Source organism: Anneissia japonica, unplaced genomic scaffold (assembly GCF_011630105.1).
Source record: "Anneissia japonica isolate Jap-2015-1 unplaced genomic scaffold, ASM1163010v1 scaffold673_len1821605_cov196, whole genome shotgun sequence".
Classification (NCBI taxonomy): Eukaryota; Metazoa; Echinodermata; class Crinoidea; order Comatulida; family Comatulidae; genus Anneissia; species Anneissia japonica.
In genome coordinates, this window is record NW_022717449.1 from 386,122 (window position 1) to 411,560 (window position 25,439).

Here is a 25,439-nt window from a genome sequence, read left to right on the forward strand (position 1 = left end):
TTTTTTTTTAAATTTTTTTTTATGCTACATTTGTACTTAAAATTCCATTTTTGCAACTCTTAAAAATGTTTATAACTAAGAGTATTTTTATCATGCCACATAAAAAAAAATATATACTGTAATAAAGATGTTTGGAAAGGCCTATTTAAAATATTGGAGGATGAAACATACTTACTAAAGCTTTAAAATAATTAATTTTGTTTTTTTTATATAACAACTAGCAAAGGCCTGGCTATATTTCTGTTACACATTTCCGTCAAAATACAAATGATACTTAACAACTTGAAGGCAGATAGCTCCCGGGTCTCAGTCATTTCTCATCACACGCCATAACATTCATGACGGATAAAGTTACAGACTGGTAATACTATTTGATAGATTGGCAACGGTTCTAATAACACTTAAGAACTGTGCCGGTGCCAATCATTCTTGTTAGAGCTCTGTGTTTAACATATTTCCTACGGAAAGTTCAATGGCATCCGGAAGTTTCCTCAACTATACTCATCAATCAAATTACCTGTTAAATGTGCTACTATTCCAGGCCTATGTCATCATGGCTCTATACGAATTATCACATGCTAATCGCGGGTGTGAAATACTCTCTAGGGCTGTTTAAATTACAATGTATTGGTACCAGAACGCTGTAGCACATAGTCTATCACCAACATTTATGCAATTTAATAAACTCCTCTCTTAAATAAACAATAGACTTTTCAATTTATAAATATACTAAACTACTTCTCTACATTTGCACTAAAAAAAGGAATGTATAATTAATAATTTTTAAAATATTGTTATCTACTTGCACCTCATTGATTTGGAATATGGAATACTAGGGTACTATATTACTAATCATGAATATTAATCATAGTTATTCCAGACTGATTTTAACCACTCTCAATTTCACAACCAGTAGGCAATAACAAGGGGAAATCTCTGGGGTTAACAAATTGTTCTACAATCTAATTCAAGTGCCCAGAACACATAATGTAGGCCTAGTGGACCTAGGACAAGAGTGCTTGCAGCTCACAAAAAAGTCAGCTACATTATGGATAGGCTCTGAGAAATTGTGCGATTTGATCATATTTGGTCGTGATGATGTCATATTATTGCCATATATGGACAAATCACAGGTATTTGTCAGTGTGGAAAAAGCTCAAGATATTGTAGGTCTCTATCACTATCAACTCTTGAAAGCCTAAATTCAGCTTTCAATTTAAAATGTTTACGAAATGACTGAAAATAAATCTAAGATTACCGGTCTTAACATCATATACACCACATATTATTTTGGGTGAGAAGGTCTCACATAATCAGTAAGACATATCTACATTTGTACAGTATAACAATATAGTATTATAATACATACATATACGCATTCTTGTAATTTAGAGTAAAAAAAATCACTTTTACTGTAAAGGACTTGTATCTTGAATCAGCAATTGTCCTAAATTTTGAAAATGAAAAAAAATTAGTAGCGCCTATTAATCCACTTCCATTTCAATTAATTTCATAATTCAATATTACTACAGGTATTAGATTGTTGATATATTACTAGACCACCAGCTACTAATTGTAGGAAACTGCCTATAATTACTAGCTCTGGGCCAGCACTTCAATCATGCAATGCTATACCATATTAACAATTATAGTTGATATGTCTACTTGAAAGTTGTCAACGCGCTTATTTTATACAGTCAGAGAACTCATTTTTGAAAAATTCATTGCATGAAGTCATGACTTCATATTTTGCATAATGTCATGATTACTCTTTGTTTAAGTGCATACTGCACGTAACTGTGATAATTGACATGAACATTAATTCTTAACGGTCTCAACGGGTTGAACAAAACCATTCAGACAGAATCCAGTATTGGAATACGATATGTTATAATACAGATATATTGCAATTGGGAAGGGGGAGGGGGAATTTTTTTATTCCTATCATTGGATTACACAGGCATAGCTTCCATTAAAATCATAATTTTGGCAGCAAACGCATCTATCATGCACAGGCTTGGGCGGAATCAAGTCCAAATCTGCATCATCGGGTACCTCATCCAATCTGTATCCATCTTTCAGAAGTTGTTGTGTTAAATCTCTATTAATCTGCAGTGAAAAAAAATAAATTATCATGTATAATTGATTGGATTCATGTTCTTGAAGCAGAAAACAAGAGATTAAAAATGCAATAAACCTTTTTCTAGTTTCAACTGTACATTAATAACAGTATGTCAGAGGTCAAGGCATATATCAATTACTGCAACCAATATTTAAAATTATCTGTTGATTATTCAATCTATAAATTTGAGATAGTAGATAAGTCTGGAAGAGGCCCTATAATTAATATAATTCAAGTACTAAAACTCCCAATATTATGCTATAAACAACAAAATGAATAAGAAAAACAAATTAAAAGGACAATACAAGGACTAAAGGGTCATACATTTTGTGAAGGTAAAGTATAAGTAATGGGTGTTATTTTGATAGAAAAACATAGAGAAGAATGACATGGTCAAGGCATATATCAATTACTGCAACCAATATTTAAAATTATCTGTTGATTATTCAATCTATAAATTTGAGATAGTAGATAAGTCTAGAAGAGGCCCTATAATTAGTATAATTCAAGTACTCTCCCAACATTATGCTATAAACAACAAAATGAATAATAAGAAAAATTAATTAAAAGGACAATACAAGGACTAAAAGGCTCATAAAATTTGTGAAGGTAAAATATAAGTAATGGGTGTTATTTTGATAGAGAAACATAGAGAAGAATGACATGAGGGTGATTGCAGAATGGGACATCATTTATTCCTTTTAATCATCTACTGCAAATTTGGTTACTCGATTTTAAGGAGAGCATGCTTTAAGGGATTTGTATTTTTCATTTTCCTATTTTGCTTAAACTTTTTATAGTAAAATGTTATTCTATTTTAATTTACTTTATTTTGTATGATTTTGAAATAAAACATTGAAATGAAATGACATCATTTTATTAGGAAATACCTGCTTGTAATTAAATAAAGTTAAATAAGAAAAAAAAAGATAAGAAAAGGAAGTACAATGTTTGAAAAGATCGGAGAGACGCTATAGTGCAGCTAGAGCCTGGTTGCCATAAAATTGCTACATGCTATCGGCGACTCCTTTGTCGACGCTAATCAGTCAGTTGAATCAGGAGCGTTCCCAATTGTGCCTGGGAGAGCTACGCAGTGCACGGAATGCAGTGGAAACGCTGTAGCGACTGTATGGAAACCAAGCTTTAGGTGTTGAGATGCCTTTCAATCCAAGGGTCATGGGTTGAGACACCATCATTTTTTTTATATGACTAACAACCACTCCACTTCATAGGCTGTAGTATAGAGCATGAATGTGAATGAAGCACCTAGAATAAATGAGTTTAGTAGTTAGATATGTACTGTACTATTAGTCATGAAGTAAAAAATTGAAAATTTTAATTCCACATTTGAATTGCTTCATTTGTATATTGAAGCAAGTTATTAATTTAAAATAAAAAATTTGAATTTTTAAAAAATCCCGTCAATTTTCGGACAAAGCGTATTACGATGACCTAAAAAGTGATATAGAAATCCACAAGAATAAATGTTGAATATTTTGCCATATCAACGACACATTAGAAACTGAGAGAGGACTTAGGCAGGCAAGGTCTTACAGTATACTGTGCTAATAAGCAAACAGGTGAAGTAAAGTTTTTAAAGAGACAAGTATTTTTCTAAAGAGACAGTATTAATTTTCAGACAGCAAAATAATAACGTTCCTGTATTGTTTTGCATCCTTCAATTGGTTGGTAATCAATTTAAGAATTTGTTTTAGTAAAATGTCTGTAAATTAGAAACTACATTTTTTTTAACTGTTTCTCATTAGAAGCTAATCATTTATTTGATCTTTTTTTTTTTAAGGTATTTTCCTGTCTTTTTGACTGATAGTACATCTTTAAATAGACATTTCACAGTTAGGGATAAGATCACATGAACAACATTGGTCTGTTTATTTGCATTGACCTTTGACATAGACATGCACAGTTAAAACTACTAGAGGGAAAAGCGCATTATAAATGCCCAGTAACAGTAACTGTATTAAAAAAATATTTTTTAATAATTCTGCATCACTGGTATATTGTTATACATTACCTGTATGATACATGTTGAAAGCAACCAGCAATTCAATCATAGTTTACAAATAAAATTTAAAACAATATAGAAAATATTGTTTCACACAATTTTCTATTACAGTACTAACAACTGGATTCAATTATGTGAAATGATTACTGAATGTGATATCTAGTAACAAATTATTGACTTTTCCACAGACATAAAAAAAAAATCAAACATTTCTATTGGTTAGACACATACACAATATAATGAAAACATACTTCTACAGTAAATGTTAAAGATATATTAGTTCAGTTGAGCTAGTTAGGCTAATAAACTTGAAAATTGAATTCAACATTTGAATTGCTGTATACAATATTACTATTAGGCAAAAATGGTTGTGTTGCTCAAGTATAGAATGTTATATGGGCTTTGTGTTTGATGCAACTAATACAGTACAGTAGAACCTCATTTAATGGCCAAAAAAAATTCCCCTCAATAGGGATGTGCCCTTAAGAGGACAGTAGTGCTAGAATATACATTTCCCTCATTTCATGGCCAAAAAAGTATCTCCTTAATAGGGGTGTCCTCTGAATAGGGTTTGTCTGTAGTGATAAAAGATACATTTCCATCATCTCAAGGCCAAAAAAAGTGTCCCCTAATAAGGATGTCCCCTATAGGAAGGGTTCATACTGTAATTGTATTAACAAATTCTCATTTAGATGCAGACAGAAAGATACAAATAACATTCTAATTATTTTCGCAGAGCTCCATAATATTAGTGCTTGTAATCAATACAGTGACTTTAAATCTGTTAATTTGTAGAAATCTGTATTACATTCGTGTTTCTGTCTCAGTTTATAACTTATATTGATCTTTTTTTTAGAATTTCAGATGTTAAATTATTGAATGACTGTCTAATATTGTGTGAATCAGATTACTAAAAACAACCATATTAATGATGATGATGATGAAGATGACAATAATGATGATGATGAAAATGATGATTACGAGAAAGATGAAGAAGAATAATGGTAATGAGAATGACAAAAATGATGATAATGATGATGATGATGATGAAAATGAATAAAGATGAGTACAATGATGAAGATAATAATGATGAATAATTCATTATAATGATGAAAATGATGATGCTGCCGCCGACGACGACAATGATGATGATGACAATGGTGATGATATTGATGAAAATAATTATGATGATGATGACGATGATGACAATGGTGTTGATAACGATAAAAATAATAATGATGATGATGATAATGATGATGATTCTGCAAGCAATGACAAACCTACAGTACAAATACAATTCGTAGTACATTTCTTGACTACTAGTGTAGAAATATGCATCACCTGTTCACATTAGCGTTTTTGATGAGGTAAAGGGTATTCCCATTAGTAGCAACTGATGAAATATTTTGCATTAAAACAAGCCTGTGCATCTATATACTGTAATTAGCATTGCTAATTACACAATTATTTATACTGTAGTCATTATTAAAGATATGGTTTCTGTGTTAAACTTTAAAATTGAAATTTTATATCGGATCTACGTTAACATATATTGACACTGAAATCTGGTACATGCAGCTCTACATCCTACCTATAGAGTTTGCAAACCATTCATACATGTATATTAATAGGTATGTTAGAACTTAACAAAATTTCAAGATTAGTGGTTTTCCCCAATTCTAAGAAGATCCAATCTTCAATATTTTGCAGTACTGTATGTCAAAGTTAAAACTATTCTGATAAGGTTTGCATTAACAAAATTGCAAATTAACGCCATGGTTTTACTTGAATGTTTACATCTAAACTTGGTAATAATCACACTACTTAAGCCACGGAATCCGTCTACTGAGTACTTTGATGCCTGGAAAAAGCATTTTATTGATCAATGTATACATTTTAATTTAAAAATCTATATCAACCATATTCTATTTTTAGATTTATGTAGCTTACATTATTATTATAAATATAAAATGATTCACAATGTATTAGATGTTCATTAATACATTGTGGGCTTGAGTATCAAGTATTTGTGGCCAAGTTGAGCTACAGATTTAGATTAAGATTTTACTGAGACTTTATATTAAAATTTAATGAAAAAATAGTGTCCTTGATATATTTTTTTTTGCATATTTTTATATAATTTCTATTCACTTGTAATAATACTACTAGTATACAATTATCAAACATGAAAAGCAGTGTATGCTGGCCTTTCATGAAGACGAACAACCCTACCTGTACCCGATATATGTAGACAGCTAAATTTGTTTCCTTTTTATTAATAGTAAACAAAATAAAAAGTCAAGTACTGTATATTATGCAACTTATTATCCCAGTTGAGCAGTGTAATGTTCCCCCCTACAGTGGTAACTTGGATTACACAATCACCTCATTGGAAAAAGTTCACAGTAGGCCTACAGAGTTATTTAATTCGGATTTTTGGCATGATAATTGAATTTGAATGTTTGGAAGTGCTACATTTCTACTGCCATAGAAAATTGTTATTAAGGAATCGATCCTAGAAACCCTTTTCTTAGCCTGTAGAAATACACGCATAGAAGTTAGTGTGACGAGGGTTAAAGCAGATGGAAAAGCAGTTGAAACTAAAGTATTTTTAGCATATCACAGGGCATTAGTTTTGCTTTCTATTGTAAAAATGTGTTGAATGTTAAGTAAAGCACTGCAATGCATTGAATAAATAATTTACCTGTAAACTACTGTTTTTAATGTTTCTTTTTTTCTATTCTAGTTTAGTTACGATGTTAATACGTATAATGCTTGCCCTTTGCAGTTAAGCAAAAGGTCAGTCTCAGATACAAAAACCTAAACAATACTGTAGATTAACATGTTCAATGCCATCCTCTCTTGTCTTGCATACTGTATAGGCCAGAGACGACTACTGTATATGCTATTCTTTCACTTTATATTTTGATACTGGTGTTGCTGAAATAACTGCACAAATAAACCAGCGCTAACTTAGAAAGAATATAATAATTTTAAAATATTATTTAAGATAAGGTAAAACTTATTATATTAGCAAATTAAATCACAAGGCAACATAATATTTGGTTGCAACTTAAAACTTGCTAAGAAACTTCTTCATAAGGCATGGCAGTGAACGTGTTAAAAATAAACGTATTTTCAAGGGAAAACATTCAAGTAAATAACATAAACAAAGACAAAAAATGGAAACAGGAATTAAGAATCTAGTGCAAATAAATCTCCAAGATATATTATGATTAAATAATTTAATATTCATTCAACAATTATGATTATTGAAGACAATCAACACAAATAAATAATGACTGAATAACAAAATTCAAGCAAACTAAAAGGATTTTGTTATGTGTTAAATTAGCAATTGCATTGCCTTTTTCACAACAACCTGTATTATATTAACGATATCACATCATTCATTTTTCACCAGTTACTAGGATATATGTCAAAAAGCAAGCCAACAGTTAACTACACTACGTAGGAGTCACCTTGGAGCAAACTTGCTGTGAAACAATACGTCCATTGGGAGACGATAGTTGATGCTAAACGTAAAGGAAAAAGATAGACATGACCACTATAATTACAATCAAGACGCAAATTTACGCATGGGACAAGATTTTGTCGCACAAATGATTGCTCATATGTGACCATGGTACAGCACAAGGATTAACGTTAGGTTGTGAAGCAACTCACGCCCCATCACCTAACACTGTCATCATCCGTTCGTAAACACTGACACAGATACAGATACAGTACGGGTTAGGTAAATAATACTAATGAAACAGAACTTGCTCCATTTATTAAATAATTGCTCAGAGCAAATGCTACACGTGTATTTTGTTTATGATACAGTACTTCAATATATATTCAATCATATAAAAATAATGGCTGTGTACTATTGTATATATTACCACTAATCTGTTTTCTGTTTGTAAAACAATTGTAAATGTTATGAAAACATCCATAGTACAGGAAACAAATTTGCATTACATTCACAAAGTTATATAGGGCAAAGCAAACAATGAAATAAAGTAGTGATAATTGTAATGGGATGCCTGCCTTCTAATCAAAAAGTCTATAGTTCAATCCTCCAAAACTCAAAGATTTTTCTCACATCTAAAAACAACTCCATTTCGCTGGGTCAGATTTTCCAGTTGGATCACCCACAAATATGGAATAAAAATATAATTACATAAAACTACATTCACTCCATAGAGTGTATACCTCTGCCCTGTGCATGAATACCAAACAATACACAGAGAATGTACGGGCGATTCAATTATTTTTTTTTTATGCTCAAGGATAAAAATCAAATTTCTGTGACACTGAGCTTGTCCTTTGACCTTTACTTTCCCAAATGTAATCACCTCTTTCTTATTATGTACCATTACACTAAATGTTATGATGATCAATTCCTTAGCTTTTGCATAATCTTGAACAGACAGACAGACGGACAGCAGTGAATACAAAGCCTCCTTGATGGAGGTACAGTAATAAAATAAACAATGAAAATTATAACTAAATTAATATTATTTTCAGTAATATATGAATTGAATAGTACAGTAGTACAGTATAACAGATTGCAATGCAAACAGATAAAATAAAATATTATAAATGAAATTTACAAAAGTATTAAAATAATTCTACTTATAATTTAATCCCTAGTTGTGTTGTTTTGTTTGTTTAATTGATTTTGAAAATAGTGTAGGGTAGTAAAAGAATAAAAATACTCTAAACAACATGACATTTCTAATTGAATAATATTAAGCAATTTTGCATAATTTACAATTGTTATTGATATTTTTTAACAGAATAATTAGCCAGAAATATCAAGCTACAGTACATATAGAACTGTACATACTGTACAGTACAATAGTTACACATATTTTTAATGTTTTTATAAGATTTAATATTATTATTACACCACGGAGTGAAAATGAAATTATTTTTAAACATTTTATTTTTACAAAACTGAATCACTAAATTATTTACTAAATGAATTTAAAAAGAACTGTTTGGATGACTTTTTAATTATTAAAATTTAAAATATTGCATTTACAGTAACTTCCAGGTAGAGTACAGTACAATCAAATAAGCTACTGCATAATAGTAAAAATAAGAATTAAAAACATACGTAATAAAATGATTAAAAGTAATTTTAAAATTTCAAGTAGTAGGAGCTCACAACACCCCTATTTGAGGCTTAGGCAGTGAAGTTAAAGCCTTGAAAAATGTGTGTGGAAAGAGAGGAGGGAGAAGTGTAAAACTCTTCCTTTGTATACCTGTGAAATTATTGATAACATACATAGACATAGAAGCATGTGACATCTGCACTAATACCAAACCAAAGCTGAGTGTTAACGTAACTGAAGAAGCAATAATGAACAAATTCTTCCTCTTACCTGTGAGGGTGTTGAAGTTAGCGTGACGATATCAAACTCATCTTCGCTGCAAGATAAATAAACCCAGGTGTCAAGAATCGTCCAAGATGAATATTAATTTAATAATATTGATTCTAATCTGTTCCATTTCATACAATCAGAAAGGGCATTTAATCTTATTAAAGACTAGACAGATGTAACATTGCTGAAATTCTACTCTACAGAGCATAGACAACTGACTTTTTTTTACATAAAGACACTTTAAAACAATTGCTTCATGAGAGAGACAATGTTCCTGACATTAATTTATGGTAAATTAAACTACAATTTATTTTTAGAATGTACTCATCAGTATCTGCAATGTAATACTGTAACACTTGGCCAAATGTAGGCCTTCTTGAACAGCATCGAGGTTGAGATGGTGAAATTACTAAATCAACTTGATGTAATTTAATAACAATCAAACTAATAATAATTATAATATTAATAATAATAATAATAATAATAATAATAATAATAATAATAATAACAATAATAATGCATAGGTGTAATTTTGCCCTACCTGACGTGGAAATGTGCTGAATACTCAAGTTTGAAAACAATTGCGAAAAAAAATCTCAACTTGTTTTTGGATGGAGCTTGCGTCTGACGCAAATCCAGTTATTGTCTATTCCATCACGACAATAACAATTACTATCAACACTGCAGTACCTGCTGCTTTCTTGGACTCGAATTCAACCCTGGCCATCAGGCGCAAGCTGGGTGGTCTAGAGACCATGCCGGGATAATGATCTGGGGATCGTGGGTTCGAGTCCCACCCGAGAACAACTTGCGATTGTTTTCAAACGTGCTGAGTATTCAGTACATTTCCACGTCGGGCAGGTAGGGCAAAATTACACCTATACATGTTTCTTCTGACGTAAATTCAGTTATTGTCTATTCCATCACGACAATAACAATTACTATCAACAACAATAATAATAATAATAACAATAACAATAATAATAATAATAATAATAATAATAGTTTAATATAATAAAACATAATTGTAATAAAATATAAAAATATTATTCAATTGACATCATCAATAATGCCTCGCATAAAAGATAATGGTTCATGAGCAATTTCTCACTGTCAGTGGAGGGGAGTGTTATAGTTTTATATTTTTCATCCTTGTATTTGTTTGCCTAACACTTTTTGTCTTTTAAATTTACAGTAGTAAAATTGACATCGCCTTTTCATGTTTTCCAGTACATAGCATCATAAATACTCATACCAATTTAAAATTAATAGGACATAAAAATAATGATAATACCATACAGTAATATTAATGGGAGAACTACACTACAGTTTCATTATAACCGCAACATTGGTAAATATAGAACTGTTAGTATCCAAGCCAAGCATAATATTATAAGAGATGAAAATTTATGAAAATATCTTTTTCCAATCAAAATTTCCAGCCCAAAGTCTTCAATTGTACCATGATATAGTATTGATCTGAGCACTGCTACGAGCAATACTTTACCATTAAATAATAAAAGGAGTTCAGTTTGATCCTAAGATTCGAACATTCTGTAAGATGAAACCTTAAAAGTTTATTCTTTTTTGTTTAGCTTTTATTAATTTAAATTTGTATGTTTCTCAAAAAATTAAATAATAAATAAAAACCTGTTATTCAGATATTGAATCAAGAGTGATGAATGAAGACAGATAAGGAAAAGCACTTGAAAGAGAATGAAGGGCCTCCTCAATAAGACTAAAAGGAATATCAATTTCATTATTTTGATTACGTTAGTCAAGTCAACTTATGCATGCAACGTTCATCACAAGTCCGTTAAGAGCTGGGGCTCATCCTTCTTGAGCAAGAGTGTAAGATTCAGTTAAGTATTATAGCATAGCTCGTAGCATTCATCAATGAGGTAATTTTATCAACAAGGTTTTCAAGGATGGATTTTCATAGCAATTTATCATAAGAGTACATTCGCCTGCCAATCATCATGGTAAATGTTCAGTGGTTATTAGGCATTCTGCGATCTACTATTCCCATGCCAATACTTGTTGGTGTCTCAGATGTAAATGGAATACAATGTGCTGATGGTACAGCATCCCTCTTCTATGCCAAAGAAAGGTGCAAATGCAGCTTTATAACTACAGTAGCAAGACCAACCGCAAACTGTACATTAAATTATATATAAATTTTATAATTGTATGAATTGTATTTATTATTTATAAATTTTTATTTAATTACCATACTTCCCCGGTTATAAGCCAACCACCAACATGAAATTGGGCCAAGTTTGGGGTGGGGGGAGGGGGTAAGGTTAAGTTACAGCTAACTGCAGATTGGCATTCAAACCCACCAGTACAGTAGACATTACACCTGGGGTCAGGAAAAGTTAAACATGGTTTGCTAAGCACACAAGCAAGTGGTTGGAATGGGAATTAAACCCCGACCTTATGGGTTGAGAAACCTATAAGACATGACTTCACATACATACATTTATTCATACTGTAGTACAAATACAAATATTCATTAATATACATTTGTGTATGTTTATTTATTTTACGCCATTCATTCATTCATCCATCTATTCATTCCAATATTCCAATCCATTAATATTCTTCCACTATACATGTGACATCACATACAGTAGGCCTACATGGAAAATCTTGTGGTTCCAGTGATAAAATTAATGTTCCAACCACTCAAGAATCCATTCATTTCATAGCTAATGGAGTAATAGTTTCTTTCATTTGTCCTTCAGGAAATTAACAGTATGAAATTGAAACACAAATTGGCAACTGAAGTTAAACAAACATTTTAAGTTGTTTACTGCAAAGTTTATTTCAATAACATCTCAACCAGGTGCATTTTTTATCTAGATTTTCTAAAAGCTTATACACTTATAGTGTTTATAATCTGTTATTTTATTACAGTATTAGATCTTTTTTTTTTAAATCAAAAACTGACAGATTGCAAACTGGAAAAATGTGCATTAAAAAATATATATGAATGTATACCAAAGGAAAACACACTAAAGGATCATAAAAAAAACAGAAACAGCAGAACATAAAAAAGGCAAAGATAGCTTCAATTTTCCACAAGCTTTTGCCAACCATCTATGAAACTGTAAATTTATTCTAATGAAACATTGAAACAAAATTTCTGAATTAAAGTATAATTGTCATATAAATTCAACTAATTATTTTCAATTGTGAAGTTGGTAACAATTACTGTAATCTGGTTTAACATTGCAATAATATTTCAAACAAAACACTGAAGTCTTAAATTCAACTAATTATTTTCAATTTTGAACTGAAGTCATTTACATTTAATCTACAGAAACAAATTCAAGTCCTTATCAAACTCAGTATCGTAATTGCTTATAATTTACAATTCTCAGATTCAAAGAATTTGAAAGACATTAATATCCTTTTGTGAATAAATGCACCTGTTGTACTATAAAAATACAGGATATAATTAGAACAAGAAGCTATCAAATATTAGGAGTCAATCCCACCTGTCTTGACAAATAAAAATATATTATTATGTATCTTGTACAGTATATAATTGGTAATTTATTATTTATTATAATTTGGTGCTTAATGTTTTTTAGCTAAATTTTATTGCACACTTTAAATTACCTATCTCCAGTACAGGTCTAACTAATAATTTTTTTATTCAATTAAAAAAAAATTAAATTAATCATGATTAATAATATATCCAATTATGTACATTCTATTTTGCTTATTAAATTTAATGAAATAAAAGACAAAAAATGGGAGGGCAAACATGAGATGGAATGATTTTTAACAGAAAGAGCGTGACATTAATTGGGAAAATCTGGCAAAGAATAAATAATGGAGTTTGAGGAGGCCATCGGCCAGCAATGGCCTGACAGGCTTGATGATGATGATGAATGTAATTGTATGTTAATAGTACTGATCAAATTAAATATTAAGAAACTTATGAATGCTGTGTATTATACAGTATATCATCTTTATTAAACACACATGTTTGAGGTAAATCCTAAAGTATTACCTGACATCAAACTAATATTATAAACTAAAGTAATCATTAAAATATTCATATTATCCAAAAAACAAATTGTTTTAAACTATTAAAAACAAATCTAAATATACAATTTACAAGGCTTTTTCACAACACCTATTGATACAAGTTGTATAATCACAGAACTAGTGTCTCCAAATAACCCATGCGAAAACAACAAAACCAAAATATCACAGACCTCTAGTGTTCAAGGTGTAAAAAGGCCATTGTATGCATTATTTCTAATTATGATTACAGTACGCATCATCGGATAATGTCGGTAGGCATGATTTTGAAATAACACTATTGAAGCTACTGTACACTGAGAACATAGGTGAGGGGGAAAATTAGATTGAAACAGTTAATAGTCAGTAATTAGCTATCAACTCATTCTTTGTTATCGTAGAGCAAAATATATTTTTGTCACTACCACGATATAGCTGTACTAGTACAGATATGTCTGTGTTGAGGAATATATAACTGAAAACAAAATTATTTCAATTTGATTCAAATTTGTAGCTTTCTACAGTATTTAAAAAAATTATAACATGCAAAAAATATATAGTATATTTCTCACTAATAAACAGACACACCTACTTACTGGTATATTTTGGCTGTACCAATATAAATACAGTATTTGCATCACTGTAAGTCAGTATTAAACAGAATTGGGATATAGTTTTTTAAAATGATTGAAAGAATTTGATTGTTTTGACATGTAAACATGTTAATTGGATTTTTTACAGATTCTAATATTAAGACAGTTCAATCCAAAACACCAATGAAAGAGAGCTACAAAAACTATTATGATATTAACACTACCTACTCTAGGATGTATAGTTCATTTAGGGTTGGGGGGTACTGTATGTGGGTTATTAGGACCTTAGAGGAGTAATTCCCCTACCTTACAATGCAGAGTTCGTTTAGGGTGGGGTATGTGGATCATTCGACTATTAGTGGAGCAACGTCCCTACACCATGATGCATAGTTTTTATGAGGATATTGGCCAAGATGGCACTTAACAATAAAACAAATTGAATTGAATTATGATAGCCTTTAATTATCTATATTTAATCCATTCATATTAATAAATATGACAAATAATTTTTCACTGTACAGTACATTTTTTTTTATGTGAACTATAAAAATGATTAATATTCAAAGCCTGTAGCACAGAGAAAAACCTTTGTGATTTCAATCGAAGGATTGAAAGTTCAAGTCCAATGTTGGTCAGCGTGTGTCCTTGGACGCAAGACACTTTACTTTGTGCCGATTGATCTGTAAAAGCATACCTGATTCGTTCTACAGAATGTATTTGTCTCCGAACATACCAAACTGCAAGATTAGGAATATCCCTGAGGGACGGATGAAGTTGCAAGTTGTGGATGGCTCTGTATTTTCGAATTTTGATTTTATATATGTGACCGGCAAAACCAGCCATTTGAAAAAAAAAAAATTAAAAATCAAGTTTTTGGTATTTGTAGATTCTGGATGAATTCTTTTTTAAAACAGTGTTTATTGAATGGAAATTGGTAGAGTATTTAGCAAAGTTATGAATATATAATTCATTGGATATCAGCCAAGTATGTATTATTAAAATTTGTATTTTTGTTTAAATTCTAATATATTTTCGGTAAGATTTAGTGATTGATGTTTTGTGAAAATGTTCTTCAATACATCTTAGTTTATAAAATGCAAAAACCTGAAAACATTCAAAATTCTGATTCTTGAACTCTTTAGGTGCTTTTGTGCAAAATCAGAAATTGTGACAAAGGGCGAGTTCTGCCAGAGCCAGTCACATATGTGTGGTTACAATTTTCTATATGCAGTTCACATGGTTCCATTATTTTCAAAGGAAGGAAAATGGCAAATACTGTTTTGCACATAAGGCAAAAAAAAACTAGACACTAAATATATCTGTGGTCGGACAACCCTTCATCTCTTCACAGATAAATTACGATCAAAATTCAATTCAGTATCTACTTAGTAGCGACTATCGGATTAACAGATTATCTTACCTTTCACTATCTATAGTCACTAATGGCTGGCTACTGGCTTCATGTGATGAGTTCTTCCAGGGCACTGCTAGCCGATCCCTAGATACTAATGCTGGAGTTTTCCTTGGTTGTTGGTCTATTAATGCATATTCACGACTATTCCTTTGTGATTTTCTATCCGCCTCTCTTTGTTTTTCTGAGAACAAAAATTATCATATTGTTTATTTTAAGGTAAACATAAAAAAAAAAAAAAAAATGTATGAATTGCAAGTACTCCTATCACTAGATGGCATGATATACTGCATTTTGATCATACATTCATCTTATATAATGAAATTATAAACATTGAAGTGCTTTAACTTGTCATTGGCTATGATGCAATCACATATAAGATGTTATTGTTGAATGGTATACTTTACCATGAAATTATGAAATAATATTAGAATATATCTCATTCTATAATCTCAGCTATGGTAATCAATTCTCAGATTTCAAATTAACGATACTAAATCCTAGCATATTAAAGTAACAATTACCGACAATTTTAATTACAATTTACAATAATTCAAATTTTTTTACTTTTGCTTTGTTTTTTTTCTCAAGGGCTCCATTGGAAATACTAGTCGTTCTTATACAACTTTCATGGGCTATCCTAGTATACCATGGTTTACAACATCGCATTTTATATAGTTTAATTTAATCTTTTTTACCTACTGTATATTAAAGTATGTTTTAACTTATAAGAAAATTATTGTTACAGGTATATTTGCTATTTATTGTTATGATGTATACTGAATAAAGTCAGGCCAAAAATACCAATAATAAAAAGCAATGAAAATTAGCAACTACAAAATAATGTCAATAAAATGGCAGTCTTTAAATAGCAATAATGATTAAGAATATTATAGTGTGCCAAATCAAAAGTGATCAAAGGCACAGTAATGTGGGACAACAGGCAAGTCATCTGTGTTTCACATTATTATTATCTAGGTCAGTGGATCATTCATCTATAAAACACATATTCAGAGAATTCCATAAGCTACTGTTGCAGCTCATAATCAGCACATTGGAATTTGAACCTTCAAGTAACTAGGAACCCACTTGTACTCCTGGTTGAAGAGTAAATTGTTTTCCTATGGACATAGCAAGTACACAAAATGTTTGAACCAATCCTTGAGGATTTGAGCTCAAATGGCAAATTGATTTACCCATGGCTATAACCGTAAAATATTCTCTTCTAAATATTAAAGTATACTTTCTCTTTTAAGCTAAAGAGATTTTAAATTCAATAGTTAATATCTTTTAAATTAAACAAGAAATTGTTGCCTTGCCATTTGCTTATTCTGATATTACTGCTAATCAATTTGTGGATTTTCCTATCTGACCCTTGATTTCTTTTTATCTGTCTCTCTTGATGCTAACAATTTACTTGATCATTTTAAGAGTAAGCAATGTTTTAAATTCATTTTTTTTTAGGTTTTTTTTTTTCAAATTAGCTCAAAGATAGTATATCTTTAATAAAGTCTAAATTAAAACAGGCTTAAATATCTAATATAATATTTACCAATACAAAACACAAAAACAACACAATAATGAATGAGGTGCTTTAGAGAGACCAGTATTTTTAGAAAACTCATCAAGATAATGAATAAAAATATACAAATTATTAATATAGTAAAGCGGAAAAATCTGAGATTAGTATGCAATTTGAGAGCCTTTGAAATCAATACTTCATGAATACATAGTGTGCTTAATGAACATCTACCTACATTTCTCATTATGTCTCCTACCTTACCTTTCTCAATACAAAATATTTCTATTTCACCAGATTCTATTTCCATCACGTTTTGTGTCACAACAAACATGTCTCAAAAAAAAAAAATAAAGACCACACATGAAGCAATAATATGTACACCTTCCGGTCTTCACAGTCAGCCTAGCTGATTTCACTTGGTCGTAAAGTGTTGAGCAAAGATGTAACGTAATTAATTTCTCCTGGATGGTCTTGATAATTCTTGCTCAACGGTGAATATCCACTCTCACCAAGAGTACGGACGATACTGAATATAAAGGTTGTCGATTATAGTCGATTGGCTGACGATGATTGAGAGTGCCAGTCTTATGCTACACAGCTGAATCTGTGGCGCTTTACCTACTACCCTACTAAGCACCTGTAAAGTTTGGGTAAACCATTATTGGATTCTAGACTAGGGATCAATAGCCATTAAGGTCGTCGCAGCAGCTAAGCGTCAAGTTGCTATAGAATAATTAAGTCATTATCAAAACTCTACCACACAATTTATGTATCAGTCAAACTGACATGCTGAATACTGATTTTGAGTTTTAAAAATTACTGTACAAAAATATATTTTATATTATATAAATATATATTATATATTTAATGAAGATATATTAATTAGTATATATGTTAAGTTAAAAATCTTTAAATTAAAATTCAATATGAATTGCATATTTATATGTCTAAAGGAAAATTTTAGCTTTCAATTGAAAAATGAAAATGAGCTTTTCTTGCCAAATCTAACTATTTCCTATATTAATTGCATATTGTACGTACTTTAGATTACTGTAGCTGGTAATCAAGTCAAAGTAATTGATAGAAGTCTGTGAACTTTACCAAGCTGACTGCATTTAGTCAAAAATTTGTCAATGTCAAATTATTTTTATGTCAATTTGATATGAAATACTTGTTATTAAACTTGAATAAATCAAAGTCAGATAACATCAAGATCGAAAGGAATTCTAAATTGGATTGTTTTCAATTGACATTTAATCTGTAACTTGAACCAAGGACTTTGTTACAATAAGTCCTTGCTTAAACTGAAAGTCTAATGGCAATAACTTAGCTTCAGCAATTACCAACCACTGTTTATAAATGTACTTGTTGTGATACACCTGAGAAAAGTTGATAGAAAATAATAAAAGGATAATAAATAGTAATTCCTTTAAAAATTGATGCCAAATCATGAAAATTCAATTACTGGTATTAAATGTACTTACCTAATTTCATTTGTAAAGACGTTGGCCGACGAACTCCTTTCAAAGAATCAGATGTTGCGTCACTACCATTGGCTGTTCCATTGGAATTCTCCATCTGCAAATAGAAAAAGCAATTCAAGTATTGCAGATAACTACAATTTATTATCAAATATGAAATGGAAACAGATCTGAACTGGAAAGAGAAATCATAAATTAAACAGAATAGACGCTACAAATAAATGCATAGCATTATGTGCTGTAGAGTACAGCACAAGTCACCGTGTACAAGAGTGTATGAACCTTACTATAAGCTGAAACTCTACTATTACTGTAGACTGCCAAATAAGTGTGGATGTACTATACAGTGCTACAAACTTTTGTGTTCTACAATAATAGGCGAAACATTTTTTATTCCTTGTTTTGCGAACCAGCCGCCCACCAATATTGATTTTGGATAAAAATTAAAATTTTATTTTTGGCCAATTAGCACATCCGCCTCCACGGAAAATTTCAGAAAAAATAAAAGTTTTTCTTTAATTTTATTACACCTACCGCTGCATTGAAAAATAAGATGTATATTTCTTCCTACTTATAATTTAAAGCATTTAACCATTCCATTACTATACTATGTTTACATTCAACAATAACATTTTATATCTATTTTCTCCTCCCTCTGGGTGTTTTTGGCAAAACCATTTGCTAAATAAGAAAATAAAATTTTATTTTTACAAAAAAAAGTCTCACCTTTAACAAAAAGCCCCATAGAATTAATTGTTACATAGTATGGCCAATTTTTATTTTGAAGAGAGCATGGTCTAGGAAGTGTATTTTTTTTTATGGGGCAAGTTTCCAAGGGCGGGTTTTCTAGGGGCGAGTTGACTGCCAAAGAGTGTTGCCAAAGTGCGAGCCAGCGTGTTATTTGATCACAAGTGCGAGACATATCTCAAGTGTGAGCCAGCGAGCCATGACGTCACGACAATAGATAGAGACGTTAACCAGTTGTGCGAGGTATCGGCTGAGATTTGTGGAAAACAATTCAAAAAACAACTATAGGTCTAATAATGAATTATTGTGATGTTAAATAGACAATGTTAGCTATCAAAGAGCGACGTTGTTTTTCATTGGGACCTTCGTCCTTTCAAGGCTAGGCCTAGAGTAGGATATTAGGCTAGCGCGACATGCGGACGTTGATACGAGTAGGTTAATCTACAAACGTCGCCTAAAGTAATTGATTTTACCCGGCAGAACGAAAGAAGGAAACTCCGTTTTTCAGTTGTCTTAGGCACTCGTTTTTTGACAAACAATGACCTTTCAGAGGTCAAATTGCTGTCAAGAATATAAATTGGCTGCTTCGCAGCAATAATATAAATTTTAACTATACTCTAATGCATAACTGTTAAACATGGTGAAAATTAAAAAAATCTACATTTGGTGCTATTTTGAAAATATGACTGACAGCACATGAACTTTCTTGAAATTTGAAGGGGTATAATAGGGTTTACTTTTCAAAGACTTGGTTTCAGCAGGGAGTTGGATTATAGTGACTAAACCTCACCGAAGAGTGGGATTCAACCTTGCGCATTGTACATTACAACAGCAGCTTTTGTGAACCTTAATATAGCCTAGCCCGAAGGTAGAAAGTCAGATATTATACAGTATATCAGACATGTGACTAGCCAACTGACTATAGGTCTATAATAATAAGGTCTCATCTGTACATTCTAGATGCTTAATGGTGTAACCAGTAAAGATCTATTTTCCAACTACTGTACAATATATCAGAAACTTACAAAAAATGTGGTGGGAAATAGTACATGTAGCATGTAATTTAAGCTACATAATAATTTGATGGTAATGATTGTTGATACATTATTCATGTTAAACAGTGTACAAATTAGGCTTTAATTTTTGCAATGGGAATGTACACAATGTATTTATACTGTATTATATCCTACTTTTCAGCCAGGGATACCTGTACAGTAGGGCTAGACAACTTTTAAAGCAACAAGTTTTTAGGCCAAATAAATACTAGTTTCCCATCCAAAATAATTTTTTAAAGGGTTTACTATTTGCTATTTAAACTATCGTACAGTATACTAGCGGCAAACAGGCTAGTAATAATCAAAATTGGCTCCCAGCAGGAGCGTGTGTCTATTGATAGATTTATTTTTGGCTTTTTTTTTTTTAACTGAAAAGTCAGCAGAAGTAGGCCTAAATACATTATTTTGGTTCTTAAGACACGCCTACAGTAGGCCTGGCATCATATTTTGTAGGCTTACTAAATACTAATAAAGCCAGCTGCATGACTCTTAAAACCTCACAAAGAAGTTAAGACTGTTTATTTATATCTAGCTTATTATGCAATGATGGATTCATCATTCCTCCAATCAGAATTACTCTTACACCAAAATATTCTTACACTTATTGTAGAGATGACAGAAAAGTGTCCAAATACTAAAAATTATTTTTTGTTTTTTAATATAAAAAAAATTATTCTTTGTTAATGTATTCTGCAACTTTGTTGAATCCACCTCTTCTATAGACTTTGACAACAAACTTGTTTGCGGCGGAGTTAAAACGGTTCTACACAAGTCTAGCCTATAGAAAAAGCATGTACATTAAACTGTACATTACAAATTTAAAAATTTGTATATAAAACTAGAATATTATATAGTTTCATCTGTCTTGGTATCGATATGTAGAATGTGTCTATTTGTGTACCTTTGTATGTTGTCGTTGTCGATGTTTATGTGCTGTGTAGACTGCCGATTTGCCTGGCTGTTACACAATTAGATAGTCAACGAAATGAGGAGAGATGCTGAATAAGCCACACATGGGAATTGGGTCATTCAACCAGCGGCAAGAATGAGAGCAATATCATCATCAGTTCGTTTGTGGTACCTTACAGAGCGCGAACTTGTCCAGGGCAGTTAACAAGGCGTGTATGGGAATCGGGTCATTCAACCAAAAAGCGTGTTTAAACAGTTTGTGGTAGCGCACGCTTGCCCAGGGTAGTTTAAGAATAGTCACATTGTCTTTTTTTTCAATCGCATCTAAATGAGGAATTTCCCTATTTGTGATTTTAATATAAAAACAACACACACCTTTTTATTAATGAATAATATGCTCTATTACTTAAAAATCAGGCTTTTTTGATGTTATACTGTACTTGTCCATTGATGACATCGATTTTATAAAACAGGTCATTTATAAAATTGACTATTTGTAAAATTGAAGTTCCTAAAATAGACATTTTACTAGATATGTAGTGATTATTGTTCTTGTCTTGGCTTCTACTGTATCTACAAAACGCCTCTGGCTGTTCTATCAACATAATAGAATTATACATAGAATACGCCTAAGAGTTTGGTTGGCCTATTAAAAACATAATGCACATCTTTACTTACACTAAGAACCTTCCCGGCGCTAATGCACTTTTGCACCTAACTTTCAATTCTTAATTTTTTTACCTTAATATGTTTTTCAACAAAAAATACCTTTATAAATACAGCGATTCTGCAATCGCTAGAATGACAAGCTGCTGCTATTTTGCAATTTGTAATAAATTGCCAATATGTCTGGGTTTTGTTTTTTTTTTTCATAAATTTTGAAACTACTGAATGGCAGTCTAATAATTTGGATCAAAATTTTCCCATGAAACATCTTAATGAGGCATTATACTACCATCTTTTTTTTTTTTAGAGCGTCCTGTCAGTTTCTTGTAATTAAGCTTCATCAAACTGCTATTTATCCATTGGGTCTGGTAGTTGTTCTGCTGGATTATGCCATATTAAACATTTTTATATCTGTGTATGCACCTGGACCATTTACTATTTGTTTTATTTAGTAATTGTACATGAGATCTAACGTCATAATCAAACAACAATACCATATTATAAACTACCATAAATGACATACGAACGCAAATAAATCAGTTTTCATATACAGTATAATGTTTAATTACATAAAACTGTGCACTGTAGGCCTATATGTATTTAAAACATTCTGGCAATTAATTATTGATTGCAAAAATGGCAGCAGCTCATTGTGCTAGCCAGTACATAAATGCTGTATTTATAACGGTATTTTTATGTTAAAAAAAGGTACTTTATGAGTGGTTGAAACATGTTTATATTTATAATGATATGCTGTGACTAGGCCGGCTATTATGGAGTGTGGTTAGAGCGGCCGCGAGGGAAAGCGGCCGCGAGTCGATACGCATGGAGCGCCAAGCGTGCAGAATGCAAAATGTATGTTGGACAATGGGCATCAGAGTTCGATATTAATACTGTTTTAATCAATTATCAAATTAATGTATATTTTCTTTCATAATTTATATATAGCCTATATAAATCGAGACTTAATAGTTAGTTTGTTTATTTATTATATCAAATATTATGATTTATAGTATGCCTATTTTCTTACAGAAATCGATGGTACTTTTTAAATCGCTTCTTTAGTTTATTTATTCGAATTTTACTAACTTGTGTTCAGATTGTTCTTTAGTGAATGAACATCTGTTTGTCATTGCATTTGAAGATGATTGATAATAAATAATAATAACAGTTATAATAATAATAATGAATTAATAATAATAATGACAATGTACAGTATCACTAAGTGTAGACCTAAGTTTTTTACGATCATCACATATTATTACATGGTAAGTTTAGTATTGACAGATCCAATGTTTGAATCCGTTTGTGTCCTGAAAGAAATATAAAATAAAAGTTCATTATACATAAAAATCCGAACTGATAATATATAATAAATATCAATTTTATCATATCATAATTCAACTATGTCATGTACGTACAAAAATGTTCAATCTTTAAACAAATCGATCTTTAATTAACCAGGGCCAAGAAGACTACAAGAAATGAAAAATATTCAATTATGAAAATTATACATTGATTTCTCTTTATTTCGAAACACTTGCCTGATCAAATAAAACTGAGTGAAACATACTAGAATTGACGTTATTGACCAATGCTATACCGTACCGTATCCCAATCAATCGGTATAGTGCTACTGGCGTTCCATACATTTTGAGCGCGCCGCTTTCCCTCGCGGTCGCTACGACCCTAATCCGCTATTATGAGTGAGAAAAACACATTGAGGTAAAAAAATTAAGAGTTAAAAGTTAGGTGCGAAAGTGCCCCTACAAATTATATTTAACCGTCCTTAGCATAAATCGAAATATGGAAACTATAAATAGCCTACGTAGGTTTGGCCTGAACCATGGGGATATGAGACTGAGTAACCTAACAGCCGAACAAAACAGTCCACTCCCACACGAAATACGGAAAAAAGAGGAGCTACTCTACTAGGCCTAGCCTATAGGGCCTAAGAAAATTCAACACTTTGTTTACCTTTAAAGGTTCATTTATTGAAGTGTTATAGCCACTGTCTGTTTCATCTTCATCCATTTTAAAACGATAAGATAATTAGGAGCGTGGCCAACTAAGGAATATCCTATTTTTTGACCAGCTGTTTTCATTCGCACATCCTTTTTCGCATGTTGATAAATTTCTTCTTTCGCAAGGGGAGAAACCTTTGACCTTTGATGTTTGCAAACTCGCTACTTCCTGAAATAGTGCACGATGGGAAGCTTTATTAGAAATGTTTCTGAAAGATACATAAGAATATTTATTTAAAGCTTTCAAATTTAACATTTCAATAATAATTAACCTTAATTTTATATCTTGTATATTAATAAAGTTATAAAGAATTAATTGTTACTAATAATCTTTTTATTAGGTTTGTTTTAAATTCCTTCAATTACCCTAACAACAGACTGCTAAAATAAGTTCCGCTATCGCAACGCTTCGCAACCAACCAAGCTTTGACTTTCAACGAACAGACAGATAGCGTTCTGTTTTTGCGAAAGTGAAGCTTGTATTTAAATGCAAAAGCAATGCCACCGAAAGGTGCTACAAAGAAGCAGGTATAATATGATATTTTGCCTTTCTTTTCGTATCGTAACTTCTCTTTTTTTAAAGTTCTGACCATCTCACTTCTTAGCCTAGGCCTAGGCCCTAGGGCCTAGGTCAGCACTGGAGTTGGATTTCAGGGCTGTCTGATGAGGCGCAACAACTGCTGCATCAGTGCGTTAATGAGGGCTAGCCTAGCCTATGTCTTGGATAAACTCGGTATCTTGTTATTTGAATTATTTTGTGAAATAATTTCTGTTTTGTTTTTAACTTCGAAGGTTGGACAACCTGGCGCTGGTAAAGCAAAGCAAGTGGGGCGGCCCCAACGGGTCAGCATTGCGCCGGGAAAAATTTTGATGAAGGTAGGCTAAAGTAAATTTAATTTTAAATTAGTAGTATATCTACTTTATTATATATAGACTATATGGTTGCTCAATGAGGGCTCTGTCAGGGACATTATCCACTGTGTTCTTTTTTTGTTTTTTTGTTGTTGTTTTTTTTTTTTTTTTGTGGGGTTGGGGGCCGGGATCATTTAGTAAGTGGTTTATAATTATATTCTCTCTTTTGCTTACCGTCCTTAGCATAAATCGAAATATGGAAACTATAAATAGCCTACGTAGGTTTGGCCTGAACCATGGGGATATGAGACTGAGTAACCTAACAGCCGAACAAAACAGTCCACTCCCACACGAAATACGGAAAAAAGAGGAGCTACTCTAGGCCTAGCCTATAGGGCCTAAGAAAATTCAACACTTTGTTTACCTTTAAAGGTTCATTTATTGAAGTGTTATAGCCACTGTCTGTTTCATCTTCATCCATTTTAAAACGATAAGATAATTAGGAGCGTGGCCAACTAAGGAATATCCTATTTTTTGACCAGCTGTTTTTATTCGCACATCCTTTTTCGCATGTTGATAAATTTCTTCTTTCGCAAGGGG

General features: G+C 31.4%; 1 protein-coding gene across 3 annotated transcripts; it reads right to left on the reverse strand.

The window, feature by feature from the left end:
- LOC117110266 (protein FAM219A-like) lies at positions 1-25,439 on the reverse strand. 3 transcript variants are annotated; one of them, XM_033252902.1, is made up of 6 exons: positions 25,264-25,439; positions 18,590-18,683; positions 15,593-15,767; positions 9,542-9,587; positions 7,628-7,681; positions 1-2,109 (listed from the first exon to the last, which is right to left on the reverse strand). In XM_033252902.1, exons 1-6 carry the CDS (start codon positions 25,318-25,320, stop codon positions 1,945-1,947), a joined length of 591 nt encoding a protein of 196 aa, XP_033108793.1. In that variant the 5' UTR covers positions 25,321-25,439; the 3' UTR covers positions 1-1,944. The 3 variants fall into 3 exon arrangements, with proteins under 3 accessions (XP_033108793.1, XP_033108792.1, XP_033108794.1); XM_033252901.1 differs by lacking the exon at positions 25,264-25,439 and adding an exon at positions 23,941-24,128; XM_033252903.1 differs by lacking the exons at positions 7,628-7,681; positions 25,264-25,439 and adding an exon at positions 23,941-24,128.

Bases quoted from the DNA above. Each gene is read 5' to 3' on its own strand.
- LOC117110266 (XM_033252902.1), bottom strand. From the start codon at position 25,320: ATGGATGAAGATGAAACAGACAGTGGCTATAACACTTCAATAAATGAA. The intron at 18,684-25,263 runs GTAAACAAAGTG...TTCTATTTGCAG, and splicing joins CAATAAATGAACCTTTAAAG to ATGGAGAATTCCAATGGAAC. The intron at 15,768-18,589 runs GTAAGTACATTT...TTTTGTTCTCAG, and splicing joins GTCTTTACAAATGAAATTAG to AAAAACAAAGAGAGGCGGAT.